General features: G+C 35.3%; 6 protein-coding genes across 10 annotated transcripts; 2 read left to right on the top strand and 4 right to left on the bottom strand.

Annotated features, from left to right (window-relative positions):
* Positions 1-922: 922 nt before the first annotated feature.
* Positions 923-2236, bottom strand: LOC124305395 (uncharacterized). Its single transcript, XM_046764768.1, has 3 exons — positions 2080-2236; positions 1537-1666; positions 923-1254 (listed from the first exon to the last, which is right to left on the bottom strand). The coding sequence occupies exons 1-3, from the start codon at positions 2110-2112 to the stop codon at positions 1112-1114; spliced, it is 306 nt and encodes a 101-aa protein (XP_046620724.1). The 5' UTR covers positions 2113-2236; the 3' UTR covers positions 923-1111.
* Positions 2237-3305: 1069 nt separating this feature from the next.
* On the top strand, positions 3306-9035 carry LOC124305387 (X-ray repair cross-complementing protein 6). Of its 3 annotated transcripts, XM_046764743.1 has the most exons (11): positions 3992-4093; positions 5281-5427; positions 5576-5747; positions 6004-6445; positions 6685-6784; positions 7012-7258; positions 7342-7503; positions 7600-7830; positions 7927-8063; positions 8244-8362; positions 8941-9035. In XM_046764743.1, exons 1-10 carry the CDS (start codon positions 4028-4030, stop codon positions 8352-8354), a joined length of 1815 nt encoding a protein of 604 aa, XP_046620699.1. In that variant the 5' UTR covers positions 3992-4027; the 3' UTR covers positions 8355-8362; positions 8941-9035. The 3 variants fall into 3 exon arrangements, with proteins under 3 accessions (XP_046620700.1, XP_046620699.1, XP_046620698.1); XM_046764744.1 differs by lacking the exon at positions 3992-4093 and adding an exon at positions 3306-3456 and having other exon boundaries at positions 8244-9035; XM_046764742.1 differs by having other exon boundaries at positions 3993-4093; positions 8244-9035.
* Positions 9036-9179: 144 nt separating this feature from the next.
* Positions 9180-11357, bottom strand: LOC124305390 (uncharacterized). The gene is made up of 2 exons (XM_046764750.1): positions 10725-11357; positions 9180-10547 (listed from the first exon to the last, which is right to left on the bottom strand). Exons 1-2 carry the CDS (start codon positions 11216-11218, stop codon positions 9743-9745), a joined length of 1299 nt encoding a protein of 432 aa, XP_046620706.1. The 5' UTR covers positions 11219-11357; the 3' UTR covers positions 9180-9742.
* A 1267-nt stretch (positions 11358-12624) lies between these two features.
* On the bottom strand, positions 12625-14509 carry LOC124305391 (uncharacterized). Its single transcript, XM_046764751.1, has 2 exons — positions 13847-14509; positions 12625-13575 (listed from the first exon to the last, which is right to left on the bottom strand). The coding sequence occupies exons 1-2, from the start codon at positions 14326-14328 to the stop codon at positions 12777-12779; spliced, it is 1281 nt and encodes a 426-aa protein (XP_046620707.1). The 5' UTR covers positions 14329-14509; the 3' UTR covers positions 12625-12776.
* Positions 14510-15227: 718 nt separating this feature from the next.
* Positions 15228-19184, bottom strand: LOC124305392 (alaserpin-like). 3 transcript variants are annotated; one of them, XM_046764754.1, is made up of 8 exons: positions 18864-19184; positions 18226-18318; positions 17898-18080; positions 17483-17693; positions 17031-17245; positions 16768-16947; positions 16287-16422; positions 15228-16106 (listed from the first exon to the last, which is right to left on the bottom strand). In XM_046764754.1, exons 2-8 carry the CDS (start codon positions 18307-18309, stop codon positions 15949-15951), a joined length of 1167 nt encoding a protein of 388 aa, XP_046620710.1. In that variant the 5' UTR covers positions 18310-18318; positions 18864-19184; the 3' UTR covers positions 15228-15948. The 3 variants fall into 3 exon arrangements, with proteins under 3 accessions (XP_046620710.1, XP_046620709.1, XP_046620708.1); XM_046764753.1 differs by having other exon boundaries at positions 18226-18329; positions 18864-19183; XM_046764752.1 differs by lacking the exon at positions 18864-19184 and having other exon boundaries at positions 18226-18816.
* Positions 19185-22789: 3605 nt separating this feature from the next.
* Positions 22790-24228, top strand: LOC124305646 (farnesol dehydrogenase-like). The gene is made up of 5 exons (XM_046765247.1): positions 22790-23150; positions 23272-23398; positions 23496-23625; positions 23737-23886; positions 24044-24228. The coding sequence occupies exons 1-5, from the start codon at positions 22793-22795 to the stop codon at positions 24083-24085; spliced, it is 807 nt and encodes a 268-aa protein (XP_046621203.1). The 5' UTR covers positions 22790-22792; the 3' UTR covers positions 24086-24228.
* The last annotated feature ends 328 nt before the right edge of the window (positions 24229-24556 follow it).

Here is a 24556-nt window from a genome sequence, read left to right as displayed (position 1 = left end):
AAGATGCAGAGGTTATAAGTGGGAAGGTCGTACGTATAGAAAGAAAGGGAAAATCGAGCTATTCAATCTATCCTTGTTTGAACATGAATTTACAAATGCAAAAAACAAGGCTAGATGTAGATGAATATTGACTGAAATTTAATCTCATTGCTTTTCGTGCACGTCAAAAATAGTAGCAGTAAGGATAGATGGGGGTAAATCATTTTTCACTCGCTATCGTTTTATCCACTTGCCCACTCTATCTGTCATTATCTCTATAGATTCGAGTGTGTTTCGAGCCATTCAACCACGGACGTGTTTTATCCCGTTGTTAGGAAATGTTATTCATCCGAGCCCTGATCGCGGAATGAATAGAACGTTGATTACTAAATACTATTAACACATTTTTGTCATAGAATAAACTGTTAGTGAAGACGAAACAAAGTAACGTAGAAGTGATTAAATTGAAAAAAAACGTGGTAAAATAAAGGAATGGAACTATAAACAGTTTAAAGTACAGGACACTGATACATGGTGATATTACGCATGTACAGCTTACACCACAGCAACTTGCACTGTTTATTATGTTTTGACGGCAAGGAAGAGAGGGATAAAAACGTATAAAATATTTATTAATTGTATAAGTTATGGTAGTTTAGTGGAAATTGTAGTGATTTTGGACTAAGGCTGAAATATGCAATTATAGGCATGTGCTAGAAAAATACAAAAGAAATTTTTTTGAATCGATCTAAAACTGAATCTGTACTCATAATCCTCATGTAATGATCGACAAAACGAATGATGGATATATAGAAAATTCAGCCGACTTAATTGTCATGGTAGTAGTATTGCAGAATATTTTACTGTTAAGATGATATGTATGTTCCATAGATTAGAAGAACAGAATTCTTTTTTGCGATAACGGGAAAAAGACAAAGGATAGTTTCATATTTACAATTTAAATTTATTAATCTGTGAATAGTAAACATCGATCCACCTTTTGTACAGTTAAATTAGAAATTATTTACTAACTTTGCTACCTAGTAAATCATGTATCATCAAACATCATAGCTGGTTTAGTTACCATGCAACAAACTGGTATCTTATGATAAGAGCTAGACATCAAATCACATTACTTAGACTTCTTCTTATTTGATGGAGCTGGTAGTCGAAATTTGGCCATTTCAACTTCTGCCTCCGCAAAACTGGTCACATTGTAACAGAAGTACTCAGGATTTTTGTATTCACCATTTTTTGAAGCATTTGGTCCAACCGCTGCAGCAGAGAAATGAAATTTGAACTTGTTGCTACAGATACATTATTTCTAGTTTTTGTTTAGTAACTTGTGACGATTCGATTTATAGAATCAATTGTTTGCAATAATTCAGCCCAAATATAGATTTTTCATTTTCCGTGAAGCTATAAGTTAGATATTTAATCAAGATTCATACAAATACTTGATCTTTCAACTATTATCATCGTTATTATAGTCACTAATTATTTTTTCACTGGATATAAAGATGATAATATCCGAAGTATTAAATCTAGTGAACTTACGATTATTTGGAATATCTACGCAGTTTTTGCTAAGACCAGGTACATTAGCCGCGGATGCGGATGGATTGCTACTGCTCCGAGACCCAGCCTGCGGACTGTAGGGTCGAGTCAGAATTGTTCGCTGAACTTTCTATAGAAGGAAAAAAACAATGTAATGAGATGCAGCTTTGAAGCCTCTGATTTAGAGGCTGAACTTTACCAACGATATTTGACCGAGGCAGATGCTATGATTGAAAGTTGAAAAAAGCGCACTACTTAATTTTCGCAATTTTTGACCAAGAAGGTTCATTGTTTCTAGTTTGAAATCAAGTGTCGCAGACTTCACATACAAGCATAATTTTTGAAGCATCGTCAAGAGTTTCGAAAAATGTTAAAACTTTGGGTTTGAGATCTTTTCCAAATTCTCTTACAACATATTGCCGTTGTATTTTTGGAAATAGTATTTGAGGTTAGAAATACATACGCAGTCACAATTGACATAATAATTCTATTAGCAAAATGGCTACGATAATGATAAGTTGTATGACTTTAGTATGTGTCTACCTGAATTGTAGATTTTCCGAAAATCCGCATCATTTTGACTAGAATCTTAAAAGAAAAGCAAACCTCTTGTACATCAATAGTACTCGTTTAACTCGTTACACAATTCGCAAAGTGAAATGAAGTTCAACTTAGTGCTACGCTACCCAATATGGCAGCACTGTTCGTGGCATTGCGTTACCATAGCAACGATTTCAGTAATATCCAGTGAAGGTAGCCGCCTCAGAGATCGGTAATCGAAATGCAACTCGTCCGCGTTTTGTCAAATTGTCATGTTCTGTTATCTTGCCTTGTATCCACAGATGTTGTGAAAAAAAACTCTTTGTTGTCGAGGCATAAATATCGGTATTTTACGACTACATCTCATATGCTACTGTGTAGAAACAAAAATCAGAATTTTGCGTACCTGTTTTCTGCAGAACTGTAGAATGAACGGTGGTGTTAAATTTTACACAGGTTCAATTTTCTTACGCAAGGAGTTTTTTTAACCGCCGGAATATAATATCTGGAATCTAAGAAATATGAATACAAGGATTTCGTATTTTACGATAAAAGTGATTTATTGTTATGATTAATTGACGTAAAGAAACGGTTTTGCATTTAAATATGCGGCCATCTTGCATTATTGCCAGACAAATGTCAACCGGCTTGCACACGTTCGAGTTGTCCGGTTGTAAATGCACAGATTTCGATTCGGTGATTTTTCAAAAATTCTTCTAACCAGTCGTCTTGGAAGTTACCCATGAATATGTTTTGTGCTTAATTATTTGACGTACAACATCTGCTAAAATATGATACTCATCTTTTTCATATCTTCACATCACGAACAGTGTTTTGTTTTTGCTTGCGGCCGGGAAGACTTCGTACGACGATCGAGGTATTCATGTCAGTCATACTAAAAGAAAACTATGTACATTGTCGTAATGATGCTGCCTGTTTCTGACAATCGCAGTATTTTCACCGATGCTTTGTAGTATTATTGTATTTTACACGATTATTCCAAGTTCACGACCATTCCATTTTGTCCGCTGATGTATGTATACATTACTGCATGAGATGCAAGCAGTTTTGATTTTGGAATAACAAGGTTACTTAAGTATGGAATTATTCATGCTTTGTATGAAACTTTTTTTTTTAATATAAATAATTAATTGGTCAGTGAGTAATTTGTAAATTGCAACGCAAATATAATTATCAACTTTCTTTTTCTTTCAGAGTATATACATTGAGATAGTGATAGTGAACTTGGAGAAGATGTGAGCATTTCAAGTCAGTTGGTAGCAGCATAGTGAGACATGAAGCGGCAAGGATAAGCTGTGGTTCTCTGTTGTGAGGATGACCTGGTCGAGTGAAATGACATTCTAAGGTGGTGGGCGATGGGTAAGCCTCGCATGTCGTTCATTCCTCGACACTTTGCCAGGTGACGTAATATTTCAACACTGGCAGAGTGAGCGTGACACTTTTATCTGTCTTTTTCTCTCTTACTGTCGCTTGTGTGGCATGGTGGCAACATCGAAACGATATTCATGTCTGCATATTTTAGCCTACAGTCAAATCGTTGTTATTACAGCATTGAGTAAAATATCCAAAGATTAAAATTTTTTTAAATTTTATGACTCATAGTTAGTCATAGAATTTTACTGAATTTTTCTAGTTTCAAAGAAGTCAACTAATTTTGAGTGCAAGCATTGGCTGTTAAATTCAGTTTCATTAGTCGCTATACTTTGGTGCAAAGTAAAACTTTCTTCTAAATAATAAATGCTAAGATCTTACTCTTAAACTGAAGTCCGTACGTGTCTGTATATCATTATTTTCTATGAACACAGTTTGCTTATCACAAATTTAATTTCGTAGTTCACCAAATAACTCGATTACTTGATCACTAAATTCTCTATTACTTTACACTTTAAAATCATTGTTTGAAATTTTTCTTGAAGTCAAAACTTGTAGGATGTATTCGGTAATCAATATAGGATGTGAAACTAACCTGTTTTACCGCTACAGATACAACAACAAAGTAAGTCATCAAACCACGGTGTGAATGCGGATGAATCATTGTGTTGGTGAGAACAGGAAAATGTAGGCTAAATATAGGTGAACAGGTAGAAATAGCTAGAGTTTTCCGAGTAGGCAAGGAAATGCAGTGTGCGATTCATTTAGACCGTATATGTATATTTGATTATCCAACAGCGTCGATCCAATAGCACTGCACCTGAAGAGACATTACGAAGAAGAGGATCGCCGGCCGTCATGCCACCAAACCTATTTTTGCTTTGTTCTTTCTTTTTCCTTCTCTCTATCCACACTAATGATGTTTGACTTGAAACATGGGGAATATTCCGAATTTTTTTTTCTACTGTGTGCATGTGTTATTGAGTAAAATACAATGGTATTGTTAATTGAAATTTCAAGTATTGCCAGTGAATAGATTGAATTTTTTACACACGTTTCAAATTTGTTTTTATTCACAGGTGTGATAAAACTTTGAAATTTCACTTCACAATAGCCACAAATTTTTGCTTAAGAATCTTATGTGATATATGCACACTTTGAAGATATGTTTAATAATTTTCTTACGCCATTTACGGGTCGATGTCATACATATTCTTTCCAACGAAAGTATGATGTGAAAGATTTAGGTATGTTGTTTTTTCAAGCTTTACTGTGCTCTGTTCATACGAACTTGATACCCTGCGGTTCCGAGACTGAATGAACATTTTTCCCCCCACAATGTTTTACCCCTCTTGACACTTTCTATACATCGTGGCCGTTTTAGTTTTGATACCGGAGGTTGCGTTCCGGAATTTCCTGGCAGCGCTCTGTATGACAAAGGCAGAACTAGTTATGAATTTGAATGCGTAAAAGAGATGAAAGATTGGCACTGGAAGTTAATTTCGTAACGCACCCCGAATCTTTGTTACCGCACAAAATGAAATCGAACTGATTGTACCAGCCCTGGAATAGTCCAATAGCTGGTAACACTGCTCAAATTTGAGCTAACTTCACTGTCGAACGATTAACCTGTTGCGACTTGTTTGGATTTCGTTGATTACGTCAGCTGTCAAACTGCTGCTGCGAAGGCGGTGAACGAAGTTGTGTTCTTTTTTAAATATTTTAATAATTTCTTTTACTACGTGTTTCGTAACTACTTACTTTGTGTCGCTATTGGCGTGAAATAAAATGACGGAAGTAGACAATTTCCAGTTGCACATCGACAATCTGCCGGAATCCGAAGAATCGAAAATAAATTATTGTTCTCGAGACGGGGTTATATTCATCATCGACGCTACGAAAGAGATGTTCGAAATTGATCCGGAACATGAAAAATCGTATTTTTCGCAGTGTCTCGAGGTAAGTACGTTTATATTCAAAACAATTATTAAAATCACTTCGTAATGTATTTTTTGGAAATCGTCTCTGCCAGTGGAGAATGTAACTTGTCGTATTTCCTTGCTCCGAATCATCAAATCTATCCATATAAAATTATTTATTCTTGCAGGCATACAAAAATATATTGGCAGAAAAATTGTCATGGAACAAAACCGATTGGATGGGTATTATATTGATGGGTACAAATAAGTGGGACCAGGATCCAGAAATCAAACATGTTTTCACCTGGCTAACTTTCAAGGAAGTTTCTATAGATCAAATGACAAAAATCGATGAAGCTTGTGAGCAAATTATTTCATATATATTTCATAATATTTATTATTTTCTACTTATAATTTGTTTCACCGTTTATTTCATTTTATAGTAAGATAACAAAGTAAGGAACTTCATTTGGTAAAATTATTCTGCTGAATCTACGATAACTTGAATAAGATTCGAATGATAAAAACTCATCTCGTAAACATAACTCTGTTACTGTTTGAAATTCATCCAAAAATTTGCCAAAGTTGAAAAAATAATCTAAAACTATTGTTTCAGTATTAAATGTAGATAAGTTTCACGATGATGTAGGCTCCTCGACAGAATATCCACTTTATGATGCATTGTGGTATGCTACCCGATGTTTTAATGCAGTCAAAATTACAATGCCATTCCGGCATATCGTACTGCTTACACGTTCCGATAATCCGTATGCCAATGATCACATGGAAAAGCATCGTATCAGATTAAAAGCGGATGATTGTTCTAATCTGAATATACGCCTCTCAGTCGTTGGATTGGGAACGGAATGGAATCCGTCACATTTTTTTGACGAATTAGAAGTACACTCTGGGAAATTTGACAAAGCTGAAGATTATGAAAGAACATTATTGACTGATTTGGAAGAGGAAATTAAACACGCATCCAGAATTACTGCTAAACTTCAGTGGACTCTTGGAAATGGTGTCAAATTAGGAGTATCTGTCAGCACTATCACGGCGTATGTTGCATTTTATTCCTCGTTTTTCGGAAATTTCTAATTGGAAATAGTATTTCTTATGGATTTAACGACTCGGAGTTGTGATATGATTAATTGAGAATTAAAATTTAGCATCTGTGTGTCCTTTGTATCATAAACCAGTCAATTTCTTACTCACGGTGAGCAGAAGACGTACTGTTAGTTAACTAAATCGTATGGCAAATTCGTTACCAATTAACCATTCGAGAATTTTATTACAGGAAAACAAAATTTCCCAGGCAAATACGATTGAGTAAAGTTAATAATGAGCCATTGGATGCATATTCCTATTACAGAAAAGCTGAGGCAGGTTACTCAGAGGTATGCATTATTTTATATTTTACCTAAACACGCCGAGGCATAAAATATACCAATTTAGCGGAACCATAGTTTGTAGATTATAATGTTCCGTTATTGCTGCATTATTTGAAAGTAAGATATCTTGAGTGTAGTGAATGTTTCTCTTATTAAATTCAGCACTACAGTTTATTATTTTTTTCTGCTAATTGGTGTATCAAATCTTTTTCTATAAACCTCAATATGCTTAGGACGAGGAAGATACAGACGAAAGTGAAGAGTCTATCGGAGAGAAAGTAGTTCTTTCTGAAAATGTCTACAATTACCAAGAGTTTGGTGGACGATCTATCAGATTTTCACTGCAAGAATCGTCGAAACTGAGTAATTCACGTGAACCAGGGATCACTTTGCTTGGTTTTAAACCGATAAGTAAATTGGATCTTTCGCATCATTTAGAAGCACCAAACTTTGTCACCTACAACGATTCGCAACTTCAAGGTAAGCAATAAAACGTTACTTGACTGGCTACTGATGCCACATTTAACAAATCCTCTTGTGATTTACCAAATTCTTAATTTCAGGTAGCAAAGCTTTGTTTGCTGCATTGCTGAAACAGTGCGATGCCAAACATGTAATGGCTATTTGTGTGGTAACATTACGTAGTCGATCACCGTCTTACTTGTATGCGTTGATACCGTATGTCACATTGACCGGCTTTTATGCGTACAAATTACCATTCGCAGGTTTGAATTTAGTATAAATTTTTATAGCTTATTTAGTGACATATTTGACTAAATTACTTTAAAAATTGAAATTGAAATTGAAATTTTATGTTTCAGAGAATATACGAGATTTTTCTTCAGTACTGTCCGAGTATTACTATAATGACACAGACAATAAATGTCCAATAAACAATGAAACGGTGAATCTTTGTTATAACTTTATTAAAAAAACATCCATAAAATACGATCCTGTTGTGTTTAAAAATCCTAAGTTGCACACAGAATTGGCTCACATCGAATCATTGGCAATGGACAAAGATTCCTGCATGATCCCGTCCGATACCACGAGTGAGTAAATGATAGTTATCTCGTTGACAATGACTTTTCATTGAATTTAACCACCTGTAGAATTTAAAAATTCTTACAACCTGTTCTCCATCCTAGTACCTGACAAAGAAGCTGCTAGTCGTAGGTTGGGTCAATTTAGAGATCTTTTTAAAAATGAAGTGGACAGCCATGGCGAAACGAAGAATACTAATAAGAGAACATTAAATTTCGAAGAGCTTGTACAAGCTAAACAAGTAAGCAAATTATCTTTATGTAAGCTGTTGCAGTCTTTCGTGAATTTGAAACTTTGTTGGTTCTAAAGTTGAAATATTTTTAACCTGTTTTTGCATATTCTGCGCACATACATTTTTCTTATCTTGGAAAACTGTTCTGTAAATTGATCGTTCCTAACAAGTATTATAACATATTTATAGGTAAAGAGTTGTACGGTAGCGGAACTGAAAGACTACCTGAAGAGCGTTGGTGAAAATCCAGTTGGTAGAAAGAACGACTTAGTAGATCAGGTGTACAGTTTATTCACTTGAATGTAAAGGTGATTACGAACAGTTTTTTTCTGCCTCCTTTTTTCATTTATTTTGAAGAAATATATTTCGGCAATGATGTACAGCATTTTCAATTAAGATGTCCCTTGTATTATTTGTCATTTTTATAAAATCACATGAGCTTACTTTTGTGAGTATTCCGAGGGAGCATGCCGAAGCGACCGTATTGACGAAACTCTTCCAAAATAGAATCGAGCGACGGTAGGGTGATAGACGAAAAATTGGAATTTTTATTTCTTATTTCTCTCATTGAAAGCTCCTTCATTGTTGATATGAGGGATTCGTGATATTTATTTATTAGCTTGAGAAAATAATTTTCACGTATTTCCTGGTTTCTATTAATATAATAATATTTGATAAGTCAAACGTTTATAAAGATTTATCTGCTATTCTATAAAGTACTGATTACAATATTTATGAGGTATTTTGGATTGTAGACTTTCCTTTCGTACCTTCCTAATTGTTCTAATGCCAGAACACAGTGATACATGTCTAAAATACATTTAGGCGCCAATTTAAATCTTTCTGTCATTAGATTTTCCAGAACCACAATACTGTCTCGTTTCAGATTCTCTTTTGACCTGGCAATTTTGCTCATCGTGGCGTAAGGAACGTTTGGAAATAATTTAAAATTTCTTTGGCACAGTTCTTTCTTGAATATTGGAAAAACGGTTCTATAAATGTGAATTTCGTTGCTGAATTGAATTAAATTCAAATATTGTTGCCTTTTTATGGGATCATGGAGTATACTTTTTATAATTAACAATTAATTTTCTTCTACTAAGGTATCACTATTTTCCACCAAAATACTCATATTCAAATCGAACAAAATGGAACTGAAATTAATCACATTATTTTTCAAAGATCGGACTTCACATCTAGTAAGTTTGCAATCATTCTTCTTAGAATATTGTAAAACTTTTGGTACGATTTCAGTGCGAATATATTCCTCCATGATATACTCAGTTTAACTGGCAGGAAGGAAGTTTCGGTTTGCAGTTTTTCTCCAGTTTTACTGATAAGCGCACTCGTGTAACATAATTATAATATGTTAATAACTTATTGTACTTAATTTGAATGCAAGTATTCCAAAAACAACTTGAATATCGTTGTCTTATGCTATGAATCATAGCGGTCAAATTATCTTTTTAGCCTATTCATTGCAAATTGCGAATTCCTGAATAAATACAATCATTGGATGAACGAACAGTGTACACTGAGTTGGTGAAAAAATGATTTGCGATTGCAAGCTTAGAATTTTTATTATCAGATTGAAATGTTCGAAGTTGAATTTGATTATTTATGTTACAAAACAATAATTCATCATACATATAAACAGATGCATTATATAAGAACCTCACGTTTACAATTCATTCTATAATAACTTGATCCAGTGTAACAGCTGTTTCGAACATTTGAATTATCGTGTTTGTGCCGGCGTCACCTCCGACAGAATAAATCGCATTACGAAATTCAGTGCCTTTCGGGTTCCTAATTAATTCGACTAATTGTTTCAATTCTTCTTCAGTACCCATTGTGCTTGGCATAAAAAAAATTCCATAAATCAAGCCAAAGACACCGAATTGGCGAAAGTCTTCTAAAATTGAATCCAGTGATGGTAGTACCAAAGACTTCGCATTGGGATTGTTTCTTTTTGTTTCCGATATCAAAACTTCTTTCATCGTTGATACTAAAGACGCATGATACTTCTTTATCAATTCCGTCAAAGAATTTTCACGTACTTCTTTATCCGCATTCATGTAAATAAAATGTGACAAGTCGAGAGCTACTGATCCAAAACGTAGATACTGATAGTCAATTGCAATTGCGCTCGCTGGTCTTTCATTTTCATCGTATTTGAAGAGAATATTATTTCGGCAGTAATCACCGTGGCATACGACACTCAATTTGGATTTGCTACTTCTCGCTATAAGTGTTTCCATGTACTCTCTCATATTTTCTATATGTCTTTCCAGTATTTTCATTGCTTTGTAGGTTTGCGAATTTTCTTCATATTTCGCATTGTTGAATAGTCGCGTTACACACATGGCAATAATTTGACGAATTGTGGCACCTGATTTTTCAGTCCAGGTACATTCTTTAAGTCCAGTCAGTATTTGCTCATTAAACTGTTCCGGATGCAGTTCTTTACTAATTAAAGACAGTGCGTGCCATCTGCAGTAAATGACATGAAATTTTTGAAATATTTTATATTACATAAAATATCGAACGATGATTTATTATAGTAATCTTTGTCTTGGTGTTCAATGATTAAGTACAATACCATACTTACAAGGTTTCTTAATTTGTTTTGCTTCAGAAAATAAATTGTAAAGATTAGTTTTCACTCACCTGCCCAGGTGTTCCAATGCGCTTACACAGTGTCCCATATCAAGAATTTTTTGCTGCGCTAATTTATACCCTTCTTTCGTCAAATTCTCAAGGATCACAATACCATCTGTCGGAGCCATATTCTCTTTCGACGTAACCTTTTTAAACACAGCGTAAGGACAATCTGGGAATAACTTGAAATCAATCAGTTTCTTGTATATTGGACAGATGGTACGGTAAAGTTGGGTTTCATTGGAGAATTGGGTCCAACTCTCCATTAGTTTTTGCCTTATGCAATCGTCCTTTATACATTTTACGAGCAGGGAGTAAGCTTCTTCTGCCAGAATTCCATCTTTTCTCACCAGGATACTCAAGTTCAAATCAAGTAAATTTGAGGAGAAACCGTGTAGATCCGATTCCAACGGCTGTAGCTCAAAGTTGACAAGTTTATAATCAGTTTTTTCATAGTATGTAAAAATGTCTGGCAGCACCTCAACGCGAATGTATTCTTCCATGATGCGTTCACTTCAACTGCACAATCACAAGTGGCTCATTATACTTAATTAACTTGATCTGAAAAACATGTCGTTAGGACATTTTATCATACCTTAAGAATTTACAGTGATTAAATAATCGTTCCAAAACACGTTTAACAATTTTTCCCCTACCCAAAAAGGTCAGATCAATTATGAGCCAACTGTATACACTGTCTTTTAACTGTATACACTGTATACACTTAACTGTATACACTGTCATTTCAAGTGATATTTGGTTACTGTTCAGGTCCGAAGGTGAATCATGTGAAATCAGCCGGTTTTTTCTACTTTTAAAACAAAGTTCCTTGAATCGTGATAATTACTAATTACTGTTTCTGTGAATCAGAGATAAGTTACTTAATGTATGGATGAATGTTAAAATAGTTAATGAACTTCCAAACCTTGCAAAAGGTCTTGGTTTACTTTTGACCAGAGTTTTGAGAAAGTAAACGATCTTATTGAAAATGTTTTATTACGGGATACAAAGTATCCGATGCAAATACACCTGAAAAAACATCACTTTTGCCAACTAAATGAAAAGTGAGTCATTTTTATTTTTACAAATGTACCATGAATTTTTAATTCAAGAACATAACGTAAACGTCGATCGCTTTCTCATATCCATTTTTTGTATATTTAGAGAACTTTTCAACGTACTTATTTGCGGTTTTTTGCTAATTCTGATGGTATACCAATAGGTTTTCAATACTCGAGAGTAATTATTGCGATATAATGTAAAATACTATTGTTAGATACAAATAGATTGAAAATAATCGTGAAAATTAACGGAATAATTCATTTCCGAGAAAGTTATCGATGAATACGAATCTGTAATCGGATTTTAAAAATTCAAGTTGTCGGCTCCATTATGGCGGACAAAAATTTTAAAATGAATCGAATTCGGAGAGAAAACTCTGTCCAAGGGTTCTTTGACCCGTCCTGAGGATTTACTTCAAAATAAATTTCATCTTCGGAAAGATCAGACTTTTTTTATGCTAAGACACCTTGGGTCGTGTCTTTTTTTCAAGAACAGAAAGTGCTAAAAATTCACAGATAAAAATCCAATTTGAAAAAATTATCAAATGGATCAAATTATTTCTCGAGAATGGTAAGGCCCAGAGACATAAAACTTGCAAGATTTTCACATCTGTGAATGTGAGTGTACACTAGATTGTATAAAAAAAGTCGACTATTTTTTTTTCAAAATTCAAGTAAAAAATAATGCTGTAAAATTTTGAGCTCTTAATATCAACATAAAATAACTTTTCCGACGATGCACCTCTTAATATTAATATTAAGAGCTCGAACTTTGACAGCATTTTCTTTTAGTCATTTGAAACAATATTTTAATAACAATACGGATATAAGTGAAGTGAGAATCCATGAATTCTTAAAAGTTTTTTTATTTTCGAAATCATATACAACATTCTGAAATTGAAATGGAAAAATTTGCTTTCAAAATTTCATAGTGCGGAAAATTTAGTTTCTCCAATTGTTAGGATGCCAGAAATTGGATTTTTTCTGCTCTGTGAATCTGTTATATGTTTACTTTGTGCAACGCTACAGCTGTGTCAAAAATTTCAAGCACCGCATTTGTCCCAGCTTCACCTCCAATAGCCCATACAGCGTTTGAAAATTCTGCGCTCATTCTGTTGCCCGATTGTCCAGCCTTATTTATGTTGACAAATTCTTCTTCGGTACCCATCATCCATGGGACAAAAAATAGTGCATAAATCAAACCGTAGGCACCGTACTGGTGATAGTCTTCTAAAATAGAGTCCAGCGATGGAAGTACGGCAGATATATCCTTGGGCGATTTATTGTATGTCAGAATTTCGCTCATCGTCGATACCAAAGATGCGTGATATTTTTTCATTAGGTCGAGGAAATATTTTTCTTGTATTTCGCGACTGGTATTCAGATAAAAGAAGTGTGACAAGTCGAAAGCTGGTGAGGCGAAACGAGTCAGCTGGTAATCGACTGGAATTACGCTTATCGGTGTTTCATTTTTACCGTACTTGTAGAGCAGATTACTTTGAGCGTATTCACCGTGGCATAAAACGCTCAATTTTGACTTTCTGCTACTCATAATGAGCTTCTCCACGTATTGTAAAAGATCCTCGTTCTCCCTCTCCAGTGTCTTCATTGCTTCGTAAGTCTTTGAATTTTTTGGATAATTTGCATACTTGAAAAGTCTTTTCAAACAAATGGTTATTGTTTCACGAACTTGGACACCGGATTTCCTGCTCCAGGTAGATTCTTCAAATCCAGATAATACTTCTTGATGAAATTGTTCTGAATTTAGCTCTTTCATGGCTAAAGACAACGCGTGCCATCTGTGAAAAGTTAAATGCAAATTTTTTAATCATTGCATCTTGTTTGATATCGATAACAATGAATGTGACGCTGTTGGATTATGCGCTATGAATATGAATCTGTTTTCCCTTTGAAAGGTTGGTGAATTATAATTTCTTTCAATGGTAAAAGACAGGGGATTGTTTTGCTAAGTCTTTGTAAAAAATCGTAGATGTTTTTATAAAAATTCAAATTGAGTATTTTTTATCCACATTTTCACATGAATTAAATGTGAAAGATGCGATTTCGTACCTTCCCAATTGTTCCACTGCAACGACACAATGTTCCATATCAAGAGTTTTCCCCGGCGCCACTTTGTATCCTTGTTTTACCAAATTTTCTACGACGATGATACCATCTAGGGGGTCCAGTTTCTCTTTTGATCTCACGTCTTTGATCAGTGCGTAAGGAACGTCTGGTACGAACTTGACATTTTTTTGAAACATTAGTTTTTTGAATATTGGCACTACGACATTGTAAATGTGAGCTTCGTTGGTGAATTGTATGCGACTCTCTGATAACTTTTGTCTTTCCAAGTCGTCTACTATAGTTTTGAGTAAGAAAGAATAATCTTCATTTCCCGAAATACTTAAATTCAAACCATACAAACATGAGTTGAAAGTATTTAACTCTCCTTGCAGAGATCGCAGCTCGTATTTATCAACTTTGCTATTGGTTTTGTTGTAGTACTTCAATATTTCTGGCACAACTTCAACGCGAATGTATTCCTCCATGATATTATCGTTGTTTGATACTTGACGTGCGACTGACCAAGCAACGCTTTCGGTTTGCAACTTTGTATTTAAATATCGGCAAGTATACGGTGTCCATACCTGCCGAAACTCTTCCCGCTGTTAAGAAAACAACATTACATATTCAAAAGTGTTTCCTGATAAAAGATGAGGCAACTCTTACTATATTTTGTTAACCTTGAGTATCTCGGCCGCGAGAATTGCAAAACAACTGCAATAATGTTTGTTAATTACGATCGGTGAATAAACACTGAATCATGTAATCAAAAGGGCTTCCGTTATTGGTATCTCGATTGCTTAATCGAAGTGATTTGGATTGTGACGAGGCTTAATCGAAATTAACTCTAAGCTTGATTTTAATAAAATCTCAAAAAATTAAATAACCATTACTTTGTTGAGTGGTTGAATTGTTCATCGAGCTTCACTCTGTATCAGTATCTCTTCACTGTATACATCTCTTCACTGCGTTATTTGTGCAGGTGTTTTCTGAAGTTTGGCACGTTGTGATAGTATCCGAAATAAATTCATACAATAATATTTTAGAAGACTAATGAAAACAGTTATATTGTAAACATTTTTCCAAGTTAAGTTATACCATGAGAAGCTGTTTAGACAGGTGAAAAAATGTATTCCTTCAAAATTCTTTCTCTTTCTGTGACATGTGTTACATTGAATTCTCATTTGGTCCGCGAAGTTTTTAAAATGTTCCTAATTTCGACGATGAACTGTTATTCGTTCAGTTTAACAAGCAATAATAATTTCTTTTTTACTCCGATTTAACTTATTGCATATTGTAATTGGAGGACGAAAGTCTTGTGAAAATTCACAATTTGATGTGGTTATAACTCCGTTTTGTAACCAAGTAATGAAAATATTTTGTGTAATTACTTGTTCAAATTTTATCGTTCTACATTCTGGGATCACACAACACGCCGTTAAAACATCGAGTGTCTTTTATTTCAAACAGCTTCTTTTTCTGACACATACACATGATCAATAAATATATTTGAATACTTTTTCGAGTTAATGATAATAATAATAATAATAATAATAATAATAATAACATCAATATTAGTAATGTTAATAATATCAATACATAGAGCAGAGATATGGAATGTATTGTCTTGATACAGAAATGTTTGTCAATCCATCTATATGATCTAATTTATTATTAAATTACTCATATGGATTTTAATTTTATAGTGAAAATGATTACGTGACATAACAATACAAATATAAAGAAAAAAGCTGACGAACAATTGTAGGAGTTATGAATGTTTCATGATAATTATGACTGTCGTGCAAGTTTCAATTTCAATTACAGCAACGCAATTCATCAAATTGCATAAATACAATGTTAGATTTTTATACGTAAATACTGATTATAGATCAATAGAGTTTCGTTGTTTTTTCTGAAATTTGAGATATAAATTGTTAAATTCAAACGTAACAATATGTACAGTGAATACATATACGTAAAATACCACAGAAGGCGATAGAATTTGTAATTAGACAGTAAATATACTTGAAGGCCAGCATTGTTTAACAGTAAGACCAACATTGCAATCAGCGTGTTGTCCCCTTGAGAAACAGTGAATCTTGTTACAATTCGTCTTTTGTTGGAAGCATCTGTAAATCTCTAATACTGCCAACGAATATCGGAATTTTACTCGGCTTATGTTGAATAGCGAACATGAATGGTCTGTTGACATCGAAGACTTCCGGCGGACTAGCCATTCTTCTGCATCTTATTTGAACCACTGTGGAATAAAAAATATTGTATATGTCAATAATTTTATTTGGACAATTATTGAGATAGAAGTGTTAGAAGAGTAAAATGACTGTATCGCAAAAAGTTATAATCTGATTTTTATAGCAATTTTGAAATTTCAGACTAGAATCCATTCCAGATTAATTGGCATTTAGTATAAAGTACATACAGGTAGCTGCGGCAGCTTCAGATCCCTCCTCGTTGACCTCAATAAATGCTTTCTGAAGGACGTGCCCAACCTTTAATGGGGCTTGTGAAATCCCACTCAAGTCTGCAAAATCGGTAAATACTTGCTTTATCCCCATCTGAAATGATAAGCAATAGAATTTTGTTGAATGATTTGATAAAGACAGTATGCCTAATGCGAACAAATCGAGATGATTCTCGGTGGCGCGAATAAAAAAAATTCAAAATTTTTTACAAAGTTTCCTTACCTTGTTTGCTATGTTTAATTCTTTGTCATTCAGTAATGGTGCTATAGGTTACGTAATAATAGTAATATTGCAAGAAAATTATGTCACATTCGATGCAGAAAATTTTACTATTGTGACTAAGGTGGAACAGAAATAATGAAAACAAAATAACATTGTATTGCCTAAAGGCTTTAATACCAAGACTTGAACTCTTGTACCAATCAACTGCGGACTCACCTCTTGTAAAATTTCTTCAAGATTTATTGTGGATTCAACTTTGAACTTGGGTAAGAACAACTCTACTTTGCCCGATCTCCAATAAGTACTTTCAATACTTCCTCGATTGAAATTTTGTTCTAAATTCCGCAGCCCTTCAATTTCGTTCGGCAGTATAATGAGCATACTGAAGTCATCGTTCTGAAAGAAATATAATATCAATATAAAAAAATCTCTGTCAATTACGCAGTCCAAGGGCCGCTCTTTTAGTATCGATCACTCACTGAGTATGGAAGTCGAATTGCTCTGGCATTCAATTCTTCTAACTCTGCGTAAGCATACTCAGACTTTGTATACATAGTAGGAATGTGTCTTTTAGTATCTTTTGTTATATAAAATGGTCTATTCTCTGTGTATTCGGTGTTAAATTTGTTCGCCCAGTTCCCTTTGAAGTACACAGCGTTTATCATTATTATTTTAGTCCATTCATTCACTGCATCTGATGGAAAACGTGATTTTTATACAGATGTTCATGGTTTTCAACTGACGTGTACGAAGAATTGAGTTTTTCTTGATGCAGAAAATAATTGTCACGATTTTAAAACTTTTCAAGTTGACGCGTGATAACTCTTGAATATTGAAATTTCAAAGGAATGAGTTGAATATTTTCGAATTGATTCCAGTTATGTATCACCGGCGAATTCTGTATCGGAATTGAGCAACTGCATCAAATTACCAGCGGATAATAAGTTCTTGATTCTGTTGTTGGTTTGATTTTCAACCCAAGAATTTATCTGTCGAGTGGACTCCACACTGTTCTTGAAGTCAACCCTCGGTGTATCTGAATCAAAGTATTTCGAATTCATAGACAAAAATTCAGGCATCAGAGTTATACCCTCCTGAATATAAATTGCGTTTGCCAAACTGATTTCAAGCCCTGTAGCATTCTGGAAAGAAAAATAATGAAAAATATTTACTAATTTGCATAATGTCGTATACTTGACTAAAAAAAACTTGGGCAAGAAAGTATGCAATTGTTATTTGTGGTGAAGGGTTTTTGAATATTGAATTGCGATGAACAGCAGTTTATGGGTATAATATTTGTTTCGTTCCTTTTTTTCTCGGATATTACGGAATTGCAAAAGAATTACATTCAACGACTGTAGAAGGGACTTGAATCCATTCTGGGTCAGAGAGTCGTCGCTGAGTAGGTAAAGAGCGCTTCTCAATTCCTCCGCAGTTTTCCCTCGTGCTCCGTACGTCAATATAGATAGAATCATGTGAGCGCTTAGCGGAGAACAGACAGTATTGCCTCCAACTTTGGGTGCAACCATCTGAAATATGGATATACATCGGTCATCATTTTTCCTCCAAATTTAGAATGCGCCAAATCGATTTGGACAATTCTTCAACAAGTCGGATTATTATTCCACAAAAATTACAAAGCTGAACAAATTCTGGATAAAACTATCAACTTACCGAATAAAATCTAGTGGTAAATTTATCGTTGGATTTGGACATCTGGTTAAATATATTTTCTTGGTCCTCCTCGTCAGATGCCATTTCGACGAACTGTGAAGACGCTACATTACAGAGACAGTTGGTCAATAAAAGGGTTAAAGTGACGAAACCGAGCATTGGCATTGTCATAAATGTGTATCTAATAATTATGATTGATCATTGGTCTTCTCGTGCAGCGTGTTTGTTTTGTTTCAAATATTAACAATTTCTAAGTTAGGTTAGCCCGGTTTGCTTCAAGTTATAATCACTCTGCTAATGGTCAATAAAATGGTTCAACCTATAAAACTAAGGATTGGCATTGTCATAAGAATCTATTTTATTATTTTGATTGATCATCGGCCTTCCGGCGCGACGCGTTTCTTTCTTTTTTTTTCTTCAAATATCAAGAATTTTCAGGTTAGGTCAGCTCGATTTGCTCTAAGGTGTTAGGTTAGAATCGCGTTGCTCAGTGAGGCAAGTCTGGGCCGACGGATGTCAAGATGACAGATGTCATTTTCTAAATAAGGTTACAATGCGTAAGTGCCGGAGTAAATTTCACAGAATCGTAACGTTAGGTTTACGTGCTCGACATGATTTCAAGGGTGCGGTTAGATTACCTTTTTTTACGATATGCGACGATACCAATATCACAAAGCTGTCGATGATTCTTTGGAAGGATCAGACTCTAGCTGCGAGGTATCTTGTTGATATATAAAATATTTACTGACGAGCGACGAGTCCCGGTCGCTTGAGAAATCCAAGAATTGTAACAGTAAACTTGGGACAGCGTAATAATGATGGGTTGAAGTGAACACAGGTTTATTAGGGTCGTTATAACATTTTTTTTATGCGCCAACAACGAATTATATTCTTGCAGTATAAGATTAGTCTTATGCAAAACAGTTTCCCACTCTTCGACTTACGTAACATTCGTCATAACATTTCAACAATCCTCCGCTGTTCAATACCTACGGAAATATTCCATTTACAATGACGCACATTGCTCACGTGATATTTTCGGAATTAAGTTATGAATGGTCCAAATTTAAGGGGGTATTCTAGTGTAGAAATTTGAAAAAATCGATTTTTTTTTTTTTTTATATTTTCAAAGCTTAACCTTTCAAGAATGTGTCCTTAAAAGGACAAGTCAAAATTTCAATTATTTTCAGAGATATAGCTATTTTAGTGACACGTCTTCAATACTGGCTCGGCTGGAACGAATTTTACTCGAAACTTTAAACGCGTTTTTCTCAAAACTACATTTTTCAAAACGGTTGACATGATTTCTCAAGTTCTATTGAACCGATTTACTTGAAATTTGGTGAGAATCTTCTCAATACATGTCTCTATCGCACGAACTATTATTATAACGAAATAATAATTTTTACTATTTTTAAAAAATTCAGAAACGTCCAAAAAAGTCAAAAAAAACGTATTATTTTTTCGGACAGCCGTAATTTGGCAAAAAAAAATTTTTTTTCGACTTTTTTTTAGTTAGTACGATAGCTGCATTTATGTAGATTAATAATCTTTTTTTTTTTTTTCTGATTTTGAAAATGCTTGCAATCGTGACAACATTGGCGCGCCATTTTTTTTGTACCCCCCACTTCAACAACTCATAGCACTTTCAATTTTGTATTTTTTGACTTGTTTTTTTTTTTGTAATCGTGAAATAATAATAAACGCCTGATAAAAAAATGGATCGTAAAAATATTTTTTGTTTTTTGTTTATAGCACTTCAAAAAACACCTCAAATTCATGCCTCTACACTAGAATACCCCCTTAAGGATTTGTTTTCTCAGCCTGTAACGCGTCGATGAAATTATTGACTAGAAAAATAGGCAAAGCTTGGACTAACATCGAGCAATCTTTGTCGAAGTGGGGAACTTGCAAGCCTTTGAAGAAGCCCGAAAATCCAGCCAAGTACGCGGCAAAAATTGGATCGGAAAATAAAATATTCGTCAGAAAAAAATTCCAGGCTGTTGAGTGTACTCGACCTTGTAAATGCGGGCGGCTGTTGATTATCGTGGAACAGGTCAATCAAGACGTTCTTGTTATCATCTACCGTCGTAGTTTTCTCGCCATAGGGCATAAAGTTATCGGCTGCGCCGGATTTGTTGTTCTGCACAACGTAAATTGGACAAGCTGCGCGGTTTCTCTGCTGGGCAGCATCTTTACGGGGTTTGTCAAAACCGTCGGTGATTTTGAAGCCGGTGTTACGAACGGACGAGGTCGACGGTTATTTTCACGGTCGTATTGCCGCCACGATAAATACTCCAGATACGAAACATCGTGCTGATTATATCCCAAATTCTTCTAGCTGAACTGTTCAGTCGCTTCCTTTTTCTGACGATCCTCGTCTAGTCGAAACGACGACTGACCGTCGTTGCTTGATCTCGTTATTCGTTCGGAAACTGTACCTGGATTGGAGAGAAAACGTAGTCCGGTCATTAAAATATTGATCAATAATGTGTATATTATACTTTTCATTTCTATATTATTTCCTCAAAATTTATCAACATAGCTTCACGGTCTTATCCAGTACGAAGGAACGATCAGTAAATTTACGAAAAGGTGATCAAAGAATCGAATGAGCAAAATATTATACTTGCCGTCGAGTCGGTTTCTGTTTTTATCAACTCGCGAGGCAGTGGGATCAATCTTTGCCTGGTAGGTTCTGTGCTTCGAATTCTTCGAGGAGTTGCTTCGGGTTCGATGGTGATTCCGGAACATCGTTTTGTGTCAGGGGCCATAGGGGACAAGAATTTGCCGTAATAAGGAGTAGCACAATGATGCTTGAGATCGGTGAAGTCATATCGATTCGTCGCGTATCGTAACAGATTATTCCGAGTTTTCACGTAACGTAACTTCACGTAGGAAATACGCCGGCAGAATGATGCACTGCACCTGAAATTGCCTCCCATTGCTGAGTAGTAGCTGGTACACCGTGTAATTATGATGAACCAGACTCTCGATTCCAGGTAAAAAATTTTAGCTGACATCGAGTCACATCTGTACAATACAGAGAAATAATTCTCTTTCTGAGATTATACAATACGTAAGTAATCGAGGATACGGAATATTGTGAGATTATAAAAGTTCGGAGAGGAAGCAAGAGAGAGAGAGAGAGAGAGAAAAGAAGATTCCGTTATAGTGTTGCAATTTTGTTTTCCCTTCCCCTCAACAATTGCGAACTATCAGATCGAACGTTTCCATGGCATGATTTTCACAGATTCCACAAGTTCGAAGCGGTAGTTTTTATTTTGTTACGCCTGTCTGTAGTATAAATATATTTATTATTTTTAGGCTGGGCAGTGCATGTATCGTAATACAATGTATAGGTACAAATTATTATAAGCTATAACATAATATACGAAGTTAGCCTTTATTCCCGGTACTTTAATATTGCTGTATACATTGGCAATTGGATAATATGTAATAATAAGTTTAAAATATGAAAAACTAATCTTATTTATTAAGAGGGAAGGCCACTGTGATGGTCGAAAAAAACGACAGATTTTTAAGAATATTTTTCACAGAGATAACTAATTATTAAAGTAATCGGATTGTTGGTATTTTATTAAGTGTATATTAAACTTGTTTTACATAAATTTTGATTACAAAATATTTAAAATTAACCAAGATATGGGCTGTTCTTTTTTTCTTCACTCATGAAATGCCGACGGATTAAAATTTTTTTCACTAACAAGACCCCTTTTCTTATTCTAGCCGTCATCATTCTGCATATAATAATAATAATAACAATAATAAAAAAATAAATAAATAAAATCAGTACAGTACAGCACAGCCGTGTGCAACGATAGCTACATTTGTATCGATATTTACAAAATTTTGTTTTTATTCTGAGATAACCCTACACCGAGATATCAATCCCACAATGGAGGGGAAAGTTTTAAAAATACATCCAATAGTTGACCGTTCGGATTATCCATATGGATGAGAAAATCACCAAAAATTTGCACTTGAATATACAGGCAACGGTGAAAATGGCTGTTATGATGTTATAAGCACATCGCCGGAAACCGTTTTTGATCAATATACGTTGAAATTACAACCCATTTGTACACGAAACACTGCGCCTGTTGAAATGGAATCAGACGTATCGTTAATTACCAAGCTTTAACATGTTTCCACGGAAAAAAAGTAGAGAGTACTGGTAATCAACAGATAAAGAGCGTAGCATACAATCCGTGTGTAGAAAATCAGAAGCTCGTATTTGATCCATATTCGTCGAAATTACAATATATTTATACACGAAGCTCTACGCATGTTGAAATAAATTTTCGACGTTCTTGTCTTGTCGTTCCGCTTCGTGGTTTTCGGCGTCTAGATCCTGCGCTCCGTAGTTTGACGGACCCAGGTCTGTCCAGGTCCTCCGTTTCGTGGTTTTTGATCTTTTGGGACCAGCGGTTCGTGGTATTCGTGCTCCAAGTTACCGGGACGATTTTTTTTATCGAAAAGATAACGAAACGAGCGACGAGAGGGGTCTACGCGCTTATTGCGCAGGGGTGGAGTCTTTAGTTACATGGATATAAAGATGTGCACGCGTATCATTAACGGTAGTTCAAGTCACTCTGAAGACATGGATCGTTGGGTCGGGAAAGCTGCAATTGTGACCGGTTCCAGTGCGGGTATCGGCGAAAAAATCGCCGAAGCTCTCGTCAAGGAGGGATTGTTGGTCGTCGGACTTGCCAGGCGATTGGAGAACTTGGAAGCACTGGAAAAACGGCTCGAGGGAGCCAAGGGAAAGTTTTATCCGAAGCAGTGCGACGTTACCGACACGGAAAAATTTCAGTGCGTTTTTAAATGGGTTGATACCGAATTTGGAGGCGTCCACGTCCTGGTTAATAATGCTGGTCTTTGGACTCCCAAGCGATTCATTGGTAGGCAATGAAAACTGAGGATTTTTTTTATTTTTGACTTGTGCTAATAACTTTCAGACGTCTAAGCACGTGTTTATCGCTCATTCCTTGTACTTAATTGTTTGGTCATTGTTTGATTTAGATGACGATATTGAAGGTTTTCGGAAGACACTCGAGCTCAATGTCATGGCACCTGCCGTAGGTGTGAGAGAAGCTGTGGCTTCAATGCGAAGGCGAAACGTAGTGGGTCACATTATCAACATCAACAGGTGAACGATCAATCGTGCGAGATTCATCTCTGTGAATAAAGAAGCGATGACATGCGAGTACCAAAAGAATATTAACGATGTTCTTGTGTTTCCACAGCGTTGCGGGACATTGGATCCCCTTCGAGAACCCTTGCAGTCTGTGTCCAAGCGCTAAACACGCAATTACTGCCATGACGGAAACAGTGAGACGGGATCTCGTGGCTGTTGGTAGCAAGATTAAAATTACGGTGAGAAGACTTTAGTGTCAGGAAGTAATTCTTAATTGTAGTTCTTTTGTCAGGAAGACTTACCACGGTTATAAAAATCGGAGCGAGGCTGGACTCATGGTATTTTTCCAGAGCATCAGTCCCGGAGTTGTCAAGACGGACATCGCTCGGGCCGCTGGTGTTCCTGACCCCGAGGGTTTGTTCAGCAAATTTCCATGTCTCAAGCCGGAAAACATAGCTGCAGCAGTTATCTACGTATTGGGCAACCCGGAACATGTTCAGGTGACAATTTAAAACGTGCTTCAACCTCGCTGCTTCTTAAATATGTATATTTTCAAGTTTCACGTTTTACGCTCTGCATAATAGTTCATTCCATCTCTGTGTTCAACAGTGTCACACATTTTGTTTTTTAAATTTGATCAATTTTATAAACTTACAGGTTACGGAATTGACGATTCGCCCGGTCGGCGAAGCGTTGTAAGACATGGATCCATGAGTCAACTTTGAGGATATGTCTCTGTATTTCAGTTTCGTCACGAACAGAGAGAAATTTTATAAAACTACATTGTTACGTTAGGAAATGTACAGAATTTTCCTAAAAACTATATCGCATCTCGTCTGAAATCATTTTCAACATATTCTCTACATCCCTATATCCGATACCCAACTACCTCTTCTCTATCACGTCTAGAACAAAATATTTAGGCATATATGAATAGTTGATTTACGAGATGAGTATGAGACCAGTAAAAGGGGGGGGGGGGGGACTTGGTCGCGCTGATTCCAAAAGTTTGAAGTACCTGAAATGTGCAATCATCTATTGCTTTAGCTTGTTTGGAAATCGAATTGGGTAACTGGCAAAACCTGGCCAGATCCCGACTAGTATGGCTCTTGAGAGATATGTATAAAATTATAAACTACCGTAAAACTATTGACGAGTTGCATTTTACCG

The sequence above is a fragment of the Neodiprion virginianus genome, chromosome 5, assembly GCF_021901495.1.
Source record: "Neodiprion virginianus isolate iyNeoVirg1 chromosome 5, iyNeoVirg1.1, whole genome shotgun sequence".
In the NCBI taxonomy this organism is placed as follows: domain Eukaryota; kingdom Metazoa; phylum Arthropoda; class Insecta; order Hymenoptera; family Diprionidae; genus Neodiprion; species Neodiprion virginianus.
Note: the sequence above shows the minus strand (reverse complement) of the source record. Positions and strands in the feature narration are given on the sequence as shown.

Excerpts from the sequence above, each read along its gene's own strand:
- LOC124305392 (XM_046764752.1), bottom strand. The coding sequence starts at position 18,396 with ATGACAATGCCAATGCTCGGTTTCGTCACTTTAACCCTTTTATTGACC. Across the intron at positions 18,081-18,225 it reads TTACCACTAGATTTTATTCG|ATGGTTGCACCCAAAGTTGG; the intron begins GTAAGTTGATAG and ends TCCATATTTCAG. Across the intron at positions 16,948-17,030 it reads CAATTCGACTTCCATACTCA|AACGATGACTTCAGTATGCT; the intron begins GTGAGTGATCGA and ends TATTTCTTTCAG.
- LOC124305391 (XM_046764751.1), bottom strand. The coding sequence starts at position 14,328 with ATGGAGGAATACATTCGCGTTGAAGTTGTGCCAGAAATATTGAAGTAC. Across the intron at positions 13,576-13,846 it reads GCAGTGGAACAATTGGGAAG|ATGGCACGCGTTGTCTTTAG; the intron begins GTACGAAATCGC and ends AACTTTTCACAG.
- LOC124305390 (XM_046764750.1), bottom strand. The coding sequence starts at position 11,218 with ATGGAAGAATACATTCGCGTTGAGGTGCTGCCAGACATTTTTACATAC. Across the intron at positions 10,548-10,724 it reads GCATTGGAACACCTGGGCAG|ATGGCACGCACTGTCTTTAA; the intron begins GTGAGTGAAAAC and ends CATTTACTGCAG.
- LOC124305646 (XM_046765247.1), top strand. The coding sequence starts at position 22,793 with ATGGATATAAAGATGTGCACGCGTATCATTAACGGTAGTTCAAGTCAC. Across the intron at positions 23,626-23,736 it reads GTAGCAAGATTAAAATTACG|AGCATCAGTCCCGGAGTTGT; the intron begins GTGAGAAGACTT and ends GTATTTTTCCAG. Across the intron at positions 23,887-24,043 it reads GCAACCCGGAACATGTTCAG|GTTACGGAATTGACGATTCG; the intron begins GTGACAATTTAA and ends ATAAACTTACAG.
- LOC124305387 (XM_046764743.1), top strand. The coding sequence starts at position 4,028 with ATGTATTCGGTAATCAATATAGGATGTGAAACTAACCTGTTTTACCGC. Across the intron at positions 4,094-5,280 it reads GCTACAGATACAACAACAAA|TTGCACATCGACAATCTGCC; the intron begins GTAAGTCATCAA and ends GACAATTTCCAG. Across the intron at positions 5,428-5,575 it reads ATTTTTCGCAGTGTCTCGAG|GCATACAAAAATATATTGGC; the intron begins GTAAGTACGTTT and ends TTATTCTTGCAG.
- LOC124305395 (XM_046764768.1), bottom strand. The coding sequence starts at position 2,112 with ATGATGCGGATTTTCGGAAAATCTACAATTCAG. Across the intron at positions 1,667-2,079 it reads TCGGAAAATCTACAATTCAG|AAAGTTCAGCGAACAATTCT; the intron begins GTAGACACATAC and ends TTCCTTCTATAG. Across the intron at positions 1,255-1,536 it reads CGTAGATATTCCAAATAATC|CGGTTGGACCAAATGCTTCA; the intron begins GTAAGTTCACTA and ends TCTCTGCTGCAG.